The sequence below is a fragment of the Ctenocephalides felis genome, unplaced genomic scaffold (genome assembly GCF_003426905.1).
Source record: "Ctenocephalides felis isolate EL2017-DRISC unplaced genomic scaffold, ASM342690v1 CF-g0.4_SCAFFOLD_00845, whole genome shotgun sequence".
Lineage (NCBI taxonomy): Eukaryota > Metazoa > Arthropoda > Insecta > Siphonaptera > Pulicidae > Ctenocephalides > Ctenocephalides felis.
In genome coordinates this window covers 53,032-65,315 of record NW_020536999.1, presented here as the reverse complement: position 1 = coordinate 65,315, position 12,284 = coordinate 53,032, and the positions used below count along the sequence as shown (strand labels likewise).

At 29.6% G+C, this 12,284-nt stretch overlaps 1 protein-coding gene across 1 annotated transcript; it reads left to right on the top strand.

Annotated features, from left to right (window-relative positions):
- The first annotated feature begins 1,668 nt into the window (after positions 1-1,668).
- On the top strand, positions 1,669-7,833 carry LOC113364169. Its single transcript, XM_026606649.1, has 2 exons — positions 1,669-1,735; positions 7,526-7,833. Exons 1-2 carry the CDS (start codon positions 1,717-1,719, stop codon positions 7,831-7,833), a joined length of 327 nt encoding a protein of 108 aa, XP_026462434.1. The 5' UTR covers positions 1,669-1,716.
- The last annotated feature ends 4,451 nt before the right edge of the window (positions 7,834-12,284 follow it).

Here is a 12,284-nt window from a genome sequence, read left to right as displayed (position 1 = left end):
ACGACAGTTGTAACTTGTAAGGTAAGGTACAAATAGAATAAGTTAATTAATGTACATGTTATTTAGCATATGTCACGTTTAAATGCTCTTACGAATATTAGTACCCCATCACTGTCTAGGTCGGTAGATTCAAATCCAGCATTAGATGTAAAGTTACCAGAGATCACGTTACCCAAGTTCAACGGTGATTATAGTGAGTGGACCCAATTTATTAGATCTTTATAACTTGTTAATTCACAATAACACAAAGTTGCCGCAAGTCCAAAAGTTGCACTCTCTAAAGGGAGCTCTACTATCGTCTGCTGGAAAACTAATGTCATTTTTAAGCTTAACGAATGGGATTTACACCGAGGACGGCCTATGAGCTACTGTGTAAGACTTATGACATTAAATTTTAAATACTGAATTCCCATTTGCAGCAGATCGACAACATACCACAGATACACAAAGGAACAGGCACAAAGTGCGAGGCAACAAATACGTGCTCTTTCAACTGTATATGAACCAACTAAACATTAGGATCTTATTCTGTTGTATATGCTGAACAAGAAGGTTGACAGCCATACTCGCATGGCATGGCATGGAATTTGTCCAGGAATGGAAAGTTCTTCTAACGGTAAATCAATTTTTTTCCTTTCTGGAGCTGCGGGTTTGTGCCTTAGAGAACTCATTCAAATTAGAAAGTAGACCCATTCAGGGAAATTCTAAAATGGTTCATGTTAGTACAGTGAAAAGGGTAGTATCTCCGTGTTGTTGTTGTAAGGGAAGTCATCCATTGTACAAATGTTCCAAGTTTAAGGAGTTGGAGATTTCAGGGCGCAAGGATCTGGTGTTAAAGCATTCACTGTGCACTTGTTGTTTACTTCCTGGACATGATGCTAAGACGTGTAGTTTTAAAGGTGCTTGCTATAGATGTAAAGAGCCCCACAACACTTTAATTCATGATGAAATAGTTCTTCGTCACCATCAACTAGCCAACTCAATTCTGGCAACAATATTCTTTTAGCTAGTCACAATAACATACAAACTTTTCTTTCCACAGTCTCTCGATATGAATGAATTTGATAGTTATATATCTATTATTAGTATTATACTTTTTTGCAGATTTTACCTGAAGCCAAGTACGTCGAATTGTTACTCATTTGTATTTAGAAGACTATTGGAATCCTGAGAAGCGTATCAGAAATTTGAAGTTAAGGTAATTATACTATTATTTTGTTGTATGGTTTCATTTGGTTGTAGTTAATAAAATCATATAGATCTTAAAAATATTACACTTATTTCACAAATTTTGTAAATATGTATTATTTAAAGAAATTGGGATTGATTTGATTATTGTTTTACATTATATTTAGTACATTTATTCACTGAACAACCTGTGTCTCTTCAGCACATCAGGCTACTGGCAATTTATATGCATTTGGATTGAGTATTTGTGAATAAAAATTAATTTGATTTATTTTATTGATTTATAATAATAATTATTTCTTTCAGATGTTTGTCCAATTGGCGTCATGTTAATACTTTAAACCTCTTTGGAGTCTTGCAAACTTTACATTTTAGTACTGATATTTGTTCAAATTTCAATTGCTGTAGTGTTTATTAGAAAATAGTATTATTACAATGTTAAAGTTTTGTGTGTGAAGTGATTTTTGTGATACATTCCAAGGAGTTTTTATTATCGGAGTATGGATGCTGACTTTCAGCTAATCAAGAATGATTGTAAGGCGCTGTGGTAAGTGATATTTATTTAAATGGCATGCTCATACATAATACGATCACACCAAATTCGCGGAAATATGATTGATTTCAAGAAGTGAAGCCAATAACACGTATTTATTTCAATTTAATCATGTTTACGCTATTGTCTTATAATGTTATTTATAGCTGATAACATTGGCATATTTTCATCACATGTAAACGATTCCTAATTTCTCTAAAAGTTTTCACACTTTTTTTAAGTTAGTTTCATACAAATTAGTTTTCTTTTATGAATTTGTTAAGGAATTCGCGATTTAGCCTTTTATTTTGATACTTTCTTGCAAATTGGTTTCTTTTTATGAATTAGTTAAATGTTTTAGATATCTGTACGCCTTTTCTATTCATTCAGTATTTGTTTATTAACTTCCCGTAGGGTAAGTTATTGTAATGGGCCGAAAATCGGAATTGAAAATTTTTACATTTCTCGACGTTTTGAAGGTTTCTGAACGTTTTGGCATACCTCAGAAAAAATGGATGTGTGTGTGTGTGTGTGTGTGTGTATGTATGTATGGATACAAATTTTCGTCCACGTTTTCGGGCGTACGGATCAACCGATTTGAATGGTTTAAAAAACATTCGATTCCTATTAATAAGGAGAAGAGCTGATTAGTTTTTGGCAAAGACAGGTCCAGCAGTTACGGAGATAAGGAGCAAAGAGTGCAGAAAATAGAAATCGAGTTTTTGAGAGAACGGAGCATCCGATTTGAATGATCTAAAAAACATTCCATTAGTAATGATTGGGAAAAAGAGTAATTAGTTTTTCGCAAAGGCAGGCCCAGCCATTTCGGAGATACAGAGCTAAATGTACAAAAAATGGCAGTTTTTGAGAGAACTAAGCGTCCGATTCAATTGATTCAAAGAACTTTCTGCTTGTCTTAACAAAATAATTGATTTTGGAAAAAAAATTTTGTACCATCTTTTTTTTTTTTTTTTTTTTTTTTTTTTTTTTTTTAAATTTTTGTATATCGAAAATAATTCAGATTTTATTTTTATTTCTGACTATAGTTCTAATATACTTTAAACAAATAATTTCAACTCTGCAATTCAGTTTATATAATTATTATAAATATTAGACAATAATACAATATTTATAATAATCTATTTGAAAACATTCAATATTCCTCGAACGTTTCGTTACGGTACGGGAAGTTCCAGCAATTTGCCTTAAGGCACGATGCCACCCACCCCACTAGTTTCACAATAATATTACTGAGTAGTTATTAATTAAACAATAGACCCAATATTAGTATTTGCTTCGATTAAATTGTTTTCAAATTTTATATTAGAACGCATTTGCATGCATGTTTTTCATAACATACGTTTAAAATTAGATTGAATGACTTTGATTACTACTTTGATCATTTAATTAACTTCCCGTAGGGTAGTTATAATAATGGGCCGAACATCGGAAATGAAAATATTTGCATTTTTCGACGTTTTGGAGGTTTCTGAACATTTTAAGGCATACCTCAGAAAATTAATGGATGTGTGTGTGGGTGTGTGTGTGTATTTCGTATGTCCGCATTTTTTCGTCCACGTTTTCGGGCGCACGGATCAACCGATTTGAATGGTTTAAAAAACATTCGATTTCTATTGATAGGGAGATGTGCTGATTAGTTTTTGGCAAAGGCAGGTCAAGCCGTTACGGAGATATGGAGCAAAGAGTGCAGAAAATAGAAATCGAGTTTTTGAGAGAACGGATCATCTAATTTGTATGATCCAAAAAACATTCAGTTCGTAATGACGGGTAAAAGTGGTTATTAGTTTTTGGCAAAGGTAGGCCCAGCGGTTTTGGAGATACAAAGCTAAATGTTAAAAAAAATGACAGTTTTTGAGCGAACTAAGTGTCGGATTTGCATGATTCAAAGAACTTTCTGCTTGTTTCAACAAAATAATTGCTTTTGCAAAAAAAAAATTGTTTCTAATATTTTTTTTCAAGAAATATTTTTGTACTTTTGGATTAAAAATTCAAAAAATGACCCAGGCTAAGCACATTCTAAGCGCCACTCTGGTGCAAATGTTTACCCAAGTGCGTTTAGACTGTTTATGTACTGGAGCACTTTTACAATTCGAATTTTGTGAAAACTATTGAAAAATGTGAAAATGCCGTCAAGCTAAGCACAGTATAAGTGAAAATGTCGCACAGAATTATTTACATTAGACTGTGTGTGACTATACGGGAACACTTTTTCAATTTTGTGTAAATTAGGCAGCTATTTTTATTTGAAATTGAATTTGAAATGAAATGACGAACGATTGTTAATGTTCTGGAGATAAATTGATTTATGGTTCACATTTGATTTTGAATGCTCAGATATGACAAGATAGCAAAATTAATGAAAGTTACAGTATTTGTAATAATATATTTGAAAACGTTTCAAATTTTTCGAATATTTCATTACGGTACGGGAAGTTCCAGCAATTTGCTTTAAGGCACGATGCCATACACCTCTAGTTTACTTTTGTCTGTTAAAGATCTATAAATGCATTCGCAACAATTTGTTTTACAAAACTTCACTTTAAATGCAGAATAATTGGAGTGTTACATAATTCCATATCTGTAGATAATAATCTGTCCGAATTTATAGAGAGCAAATCAAACAAAAGAACCGGTTTCATACATTCATACATATTCAATTCAACATTTACAGTCCGTTTACAATACATAAAATTAAATGCACGTTAATTATTTGTGTATATTTGTAGTAATTATTGAATTAAATATATGAATGTAAATATGATTAATTGATGGAACTTATCATTTGCGAGCAATCAAATCATTAATTAAAATGTTTCATGTTTCGACGATGATGATTCATGACGAACAAATTTAATTTTGCCTTAAAAATTATCTTATTTATCAATTTTTATATGAAAGTAGTTGAATTTTTAGTATTGTTATAAAAATTAATTTATTGAACAATTTTACGAAACATCTGATCATGCTAAAATACATATCATTAGCAGTGATGTGATTCGATTGATAAATTTGAAAATAAAATCAGTTTTCATGAAATTTACTTTATAAAATGGCTACTATTTTCAATTATGTGACAGTCGATTTACTTTTGCTATTAAAAAACGTGCAGGTAATTTAATTTTAAAAATATTTTATTAAATTAATTTTTATATGCCGACCTAAACAATATGACTTAATAATGAAAATTTCATAATTTAACAATTTCTTTATATCATACTTGACAATTTATTCGTCTTTATCAGCGAAATAAAATAGTTAATTACAAATTATAGCCATGAAAATAATCAATTCCTCGAATGTATATTATTATCTACCTGAAATAATTTAAATAATTTTTGATTTCAATTAAGATTTTGCAAGGTTCATAATTTTAATGTTATTTAATGGATTTCAATGATTTTGCATTTTTAATCAGTTCCAACATAGTTTTTAATTACTTGCAATTTATTACCGTAGTCCGAGAAAAACCTCGGGCAATTAAATGATTTAACAATAAATATTTTGTAATTTAACATATATTTTCTCATCTTACATTTGATCATTGATTTCTAGATTATTATTATTTTCCAATCCGTTTCAATACTTTTTAGACGATTTTTATAACGAAGATGAAACCATTTGTCGTCTAGCTTATTAGGAACCCTGTATATATTTTGTTTTGAAATAAAAATAAAATGTTAACTTCAATAAGCTATTTAGTAAATGAAATCTTTTCTTACCGAAGTAGGTATTTCGTATTCCGCCTCTGAAAGTTGATCGCAAACTAAACTTCCCTGGCAAATGGTTCAGAATCTGAACAAAGTTTTTTTTTATGGTACTGATCTATTAAATAATGATTTTAAAATTTGTTTATTCTGAATTTCTAATGTCTTTTTTATCTAAAGAAATTTTAGAACTTTTATTTAATAGATCAGTATCATTGAAATCTTCTATTGTAGCAACATACTGAAATTTGAAACATATTAATTCATCGGAAGAAACGCGTTTTAATTTGTTTAATAATAATGTCGATTACTCGATCAAACATATTCACTTTGAACAAACTTTCAATATCCTGAATATAAATTTGCAAATCTTGTCAAAGTAGCGTATTACCTTCTTCTGACGAGTTTTAAAAAATTCATGATTGATAAATCATTTTTCTACTAACTACACTATTTGCGTCTAATTTGAAATTTCCAAATTTATGCCAATATCTTTCTAATTCTTAACAATTTTTTTTTAAATGTTTATAGCATTTGAAAGATTGGTGGCTTTAGATTATAGAACTATAAATGTGGCGTCGATAGTAGTAGAATATTACTGTTTGTTAGGTTTGATTGATTTTTCGAAGGACCAATGATTTGTTGTAAAACACTTTATTTGTAATATTAATTACGTGTTTATTAACTTCCCGAAGGAGAAGTTTATGTTTTCATCAAAAGATCCGATTTGCTAATTTTATGTTTTCTCGACGTTTCAAGCCATTCTGAATCGAATGAGACCAAATTTGGAAAAAGTATGTGTGTGTGTGTGCGCGCGTGTGTGTGAACAAATTTTTTGCCGTAAATCAACGTTTTCTCAAAAACGGCTGGACCGATTTCCAAAATTTAAAAGCCATTTGATGTATCTCGATGACGACTTAAGATTTATGAGTTTTGTGCGACGATCGGCCAGGCCGCTTCTTTGCAAATCGCAGAAAAGTGAAAACTTTTTCGTCCACGTTTAGCCCGCAATCTGAATCGATTTTGAAAATTCAAAAACCGTTCGTAGGTATTTGTTGGGAATCGTACTGATTAGTTTTTGGTATAGATCGGCCGGGCCGCGTTTTCTTGTAATAAAGTTTAAAAAAAAAAATTTCGACGATTTTTGTAATTTTTTTTGCGGTACATACCATCGTCTTCTAGATCATACTAAAATATTACGGCCCTACGACTATCGGTTTAACTTTAAAAATTCGTCAAAGTTTGCAAAAATTGGTATCGTTTTTTTCGCATTTAATCGACGTTTGCTTAAGAACGCCTGAACTGATTTTAGAAATTTAAGTCATTCGATGTATCTCAATGAGCACTATAGTTGCTCAGTTTTGTGAGACGATCTGCCAAGCCGTTTCTTTGTAATTTGAAAAAAAGTGTTAAACTTTTCGTCCACATTTAAGCTCATTCTACCGAATCGATTTAAAAAAAAACTGTTCGAAAGATATTAGTTGGTAATGATACTGATTAGTTTTTGGTGAAAATCTACCGAGCCGTTTTCTAAAGTGTAATTTTTGTATTGATTGATTTAATTTTATAATAATTTTTGATTTAGATATTTGATTTGTTTCTATATCAATATATCGGATGCTTCGATTTTGGTGTTACAAATTACAATGGAAAAACCAATAACAAAATAATTGTAGTTTGCAAACTTCTTTTTATGCGAAAAAGGCTCATTTTGGATTTCAACAAAACGACGTTTTGAAGCAAGAATGGCATCAGAGAATGTCCTGCACATCTAGTAGTCTTAAATATTTTTAATGTTATTGAAATTGCTCACACGCTTTCTTTATTAGATTCAAATCTAGATAAAATATTCCGTCTTTTTATATTATGTCTAAAATAATTAAAAATTCATAAACGATTCAAGTGATTAATTAAAGAATATATCAGTATCATAAAGAATCAGTCAGTCTGTTTTTATCCTTCTGCATGAACGGTTGTGTTATTATTACATAAACTTTTAACATAAATTCTACAGAAAAAGAGTTTCTATATATGTCGATTGAAATAAAAAAAAAAATTATAATATAATTTTACGTCGCAGTCTGCCGACAGACAGAAGCGCTGCGCCGATTATGCAAAGCTGAGGACAGAGAAGGACAAATGTATTATGCAAATGTGCGATTGTGCTCGAGCACTATTTCGCACTCTATTCCACGTATAAGGATTACTGCGCAGGACAAGGACAAAGATATGTCGCGGGCGCAGGCCACGCCCATCACCTATCACCTAGTTGCTCTCCCCACCACTCGAATCGGCCTGCCATTGCGAGAGGATATCATTTCGTTTTCGACTCCGGCGGTGTACGGTGTACGGTGTACGGCTAGAAGGGTCTCGGCGAAATGGACGTAGCCGACCGGCTTGTTGCGTGAGTTCAACATGGTTACGAATTGAATTCAGTTTAATAGTGCGATAATTTTATACCTATTAATTTCAAGTGTTTGTAATTGTGCCCTTGTCAAGTCTAATTTACATGAAAAATTGGAACTGATGCAGCACCGTTTACAGGAGAAAAGGGTCAGTGATACATATTTCTTGTATTAATTTCAAGGTTTTCGAGTTGATTTTGTGGGTACCGATACCGAATTTCCGTAATACGAGATCTTGTAGTTTTATTTTCAGTTTTGATCATTTTGCCTTTTCATTATACAAATGAATTAATTGCGTGGACGCAGTTACTGCGGCTTCCGAGTACATTTTGATTTATATATCACTAGAATTTTCTGAATCATTTGAAATCATCCATCCATTTACACATTCAAATATTAGTTTAAAGTAGACTGCGTTGCTTAATAGATTTTGCGAGAGAAATGGGGCGGCAATGGGTCAGTGGTTGGTTATTTTTTCAATATGCCAAAAATTACGATTTCTTATTAACACAGCTCTTAGATTCTTGAAATTATTTTGCTACTGGTACATATTTGAATCACCAGTTTAGTTTTTTATAAATTTGTACATCGTTTTAACATATAATTAACCCTCCGTCGGTCGGAGTGGTCCGGCCAGACTTTTTTCGGCTTCAATTAAAAAAAAGAACACTTCTAGTAATCTTATCGACTTGAAATTTCTTGACTTTTCCTAAAATTTCATTAGCTGTCGATCAATGAAAAAATCAGGAAGAAAGAAATGTACTTTGAATTTTTTTTCGAAGCGATCGCGGTGGGCGAGATAGAATATCGGAGCGAGTATGCGCCGCGTCGGAGTTTTACGGTTAAACTGTATAAATTTTGATACTTTATCCATAACAATGTGAACAAAGTTTGTACTTATTATTGAAATCTGTATAAAATATCTGATATTTGATGTACATAATAGATGTAATAATCAGTTTTGGAATACAAATGATTTTTTTTATTGATTTTTATTGGATCTCGGAATCACTGGACCTGTCAATATTTGACAAATAATTTATTCAATACAAGTTCTAAAACAGTGTTGTAATATATAATTAATTCAAAATAAATAATTTTTCCCGAAATATTTGTCGACGATGTCGGTAATGATTGAAATGATTAAGAAAACAGTCGTCTTGAATTGATAAGAAGACGTCCTGATTAGTCTTTGGCAAAGACAGGTCCAGCCGTTTTGATGATACGGGGCAAAAAGTGCCAAATATGGCATTTCATTTTTTGAAAGAACTGAGCGGCGTATGATTTCAATGATTTAAAAAATGTAAAGAAGTATTATATTTATAATGCTTAAAAATGTGAAGCAAGTGTTGGTTAACGCAAACATCAAATGAATTAAATAAAATCGTTATTTGGAATAAAGAAGCATGATAAAATTTTATAAATACAGGTATGTTCAATGATTATTGGAAACGCGTATACGATTAAAAGAAATTTATTTTTGTAAATAGAGGTTTTATATAATAAAGAGATTAAAATAACGGTATTCATTGTTTATGAAGTTATATAAATTATTACAGAATAAACCTGATGATGGAAAGTATTTATTTCCGAAACGTCGTTATAAATATCTTAAAGAAAAACAATTGTTTTTATTATTGGATTTACTGTTTGGAAAAGAAACAATCAATATATTGAAAAAATCCAGGACTTATCTATTGAATATATATATATATATATATATATATAAACATAATTTTTTTAATAATTGAAACATAATTGAATTGATATGGCTTTCTTCAAACAATCTGTTGATATTATATTTGAAAGATATCTTCATTGAAATATATCTGGCTATCAACATTTAACTCAGCAGAGGCAGGAGCAGAACTATAAGAAACCAAGTATCAATTAGAAGTGTGGTGGTCACAAACATTTTTAGTAACATATATAATACAGTTATATACGAATACCATAAATATTAGCTACAGTTATATACGAATATAACTTACTTGGTACTTTTATATCTGCAAGCTATAATATATACAAGCAACACAAGTCATCTGTCAATTATATATCTGCTCTGGAGAATTCAACAATGTAACAATACAATATATAAGGCAAATATACTACAAATATTACAAGGGTCTTCGTTTAAATCAAAATCTAATGTTCTAATTAATGAAAATGTGCTACAAATGTCAAGATCTACAACTGAATACTATATCTTATTAATTTTATGTCAATATTAGTAGATGACTCAGGATATTAAAAGGAAAATGAAATTTTCTATACAAGTATGAATATAAGAATTGTTCCGTTTAATTTTTTTTCATTAGCTTTGATTCTATTCATATGTGCAACTAATTTTTTCATTGTGAAATTTAAAAATATTTGAGAATATGGACAAAGAAGAAACTTTTGGCAGTATTCCGAATGATATGATTAGATTTTATAGTATATCATGTTTGAAAAGCAATTCAATGCAAACACGAGGTGTAGTTTCAGACCTCGAGGAAAGTTAGAACATTTGGAATCCGATGACAAATTTGAATCACTAGAAAAATCAATTTATTTATTTCACAACATATCTGTTTGTTGCCAATATGGAGATTAGAGACTGTGTACAGTCTAATAATTTTGCTATAAATGCGAAAATTACAAAAGTTATGATGCAACTAAAGGAATTGAACTATTTTTATCATTTATTTTTTTCAAATTTCATAAATCAATAAATTTTTTACATATGACGAGCTTTTGTGCTTATCGTGCAAGATGTAATTGCTTATTGAAATTAAAATACATAATGAATTCTTTATTTGCACAATTGAGTAGAGTTTTATAATATCAATTTTGAATATTGAACAATCAAATACAAATTGCAATTTCATAACTTCATATTCGTTTTGTTTATACATATTTGAAATGACGAACCAAAATTAATTTGTAAATTTATTTTCATTTAATTTAACATTCAATAGTGGTAATAATGTACCTGTCTGTTTAAATTCATTACATACTTAGCAAATTTGTCACTTTAAAAGTGAATGTGAGTAGCATACATAATCCTACACGATTATTTTTAAACAGTTGTAAACAGCAACTCGATTTACTTCAAAATGAATATTAAATATGCAATTGATTTATGCTCACAATGCATTTTTACTAAAACATAATTTTTACATATGAACTTTTTGCATTAATATAAATAATGTCAATTATTTCAATAAGATATATTTTGGGAAATCTGTACAAAATTGAACAATGTACAACAATTTCGAAGAGCCAGATTTATATAGATGAAATTGATATTGTTATTGCAATACACTTGAACACATTTTTTAAGTGTTACAAAATGTATCATCTTTATTGAAAGTTAATAGCATTTGAAATGTGATTAAAGTGAATGAAAAAACTAAAAACTGCAAGCCTACATTGAATGACGTGCACGTTGCTTATACATACAAATTTGATGAAATCATACAAGTTTTATAACTGTTTTAATATTTATGAAATTGTATCAAATAATGATATGAATTATTAAATATGAATGCAAACTCAGTCTACTGTTGAATCATATTTGAATTTCAAATCACAAAGTTTTGATAAAATACAAATGAAAATTCTTTCATTGGCATTAGCAAAGGATTTTACTTTTACTTGTATATTTTTCATTCATGCTTGATTTTATTTCTAGTGATTTGATAATATTTAATAAATAATTTATTAACTGTTCAAAAAAAAAAGCCAAAATGATCGATAGGCAAAAGACACCATCTATATATTATATGATTTTGCAATTTTGAACTAGCAATTTATTTTTAAATAATTTGTTCTACATTTTATATAATTAACAATTTAATTGAATAATGCCTGAAATTGAACAATTTCAAGCGAATAATATTAAAATGTTCTATGTTGTTAGAATGTATGGTACCTCTTATCAATATGCTAACAAACATTCATTATCTTTATTTTTTGCTCATGAAAATCAAATTTAATTTCACTTGAAATTTTTAATTCATTGATTCTTGAAAAATTGAAAAGTGAGTTCCTAGACAATACTGAGTGAGTTTGCCATTCAATTTGTTAGCTACAGTTATAATTGTAAAGTATATTTAGGTACATTGATTTTATTATATTTCTAGCTGACAACATTCACTATTCTAACCTACAATATTCAAAGTATATATTTTATAAGTGAATGGCAAACATTATCCCGTAAAAACTTTATAAGTTAAAAATTCATGTGTTGTAAATATTTCACACAATTAAGAAAATACAACATTGAAAATTATTTTAGGGTTATATTAATTTGACAGTTTTCAATTTCTAGCTTGAAGGAAATTGCAATCCACTGATATTTTTTAAATAGATGACATTTACTCATTACATGTCTTACAGTTGATTTTTCTGCTAATACACACTAGAAGCAACATCATGATTTGAACAAAT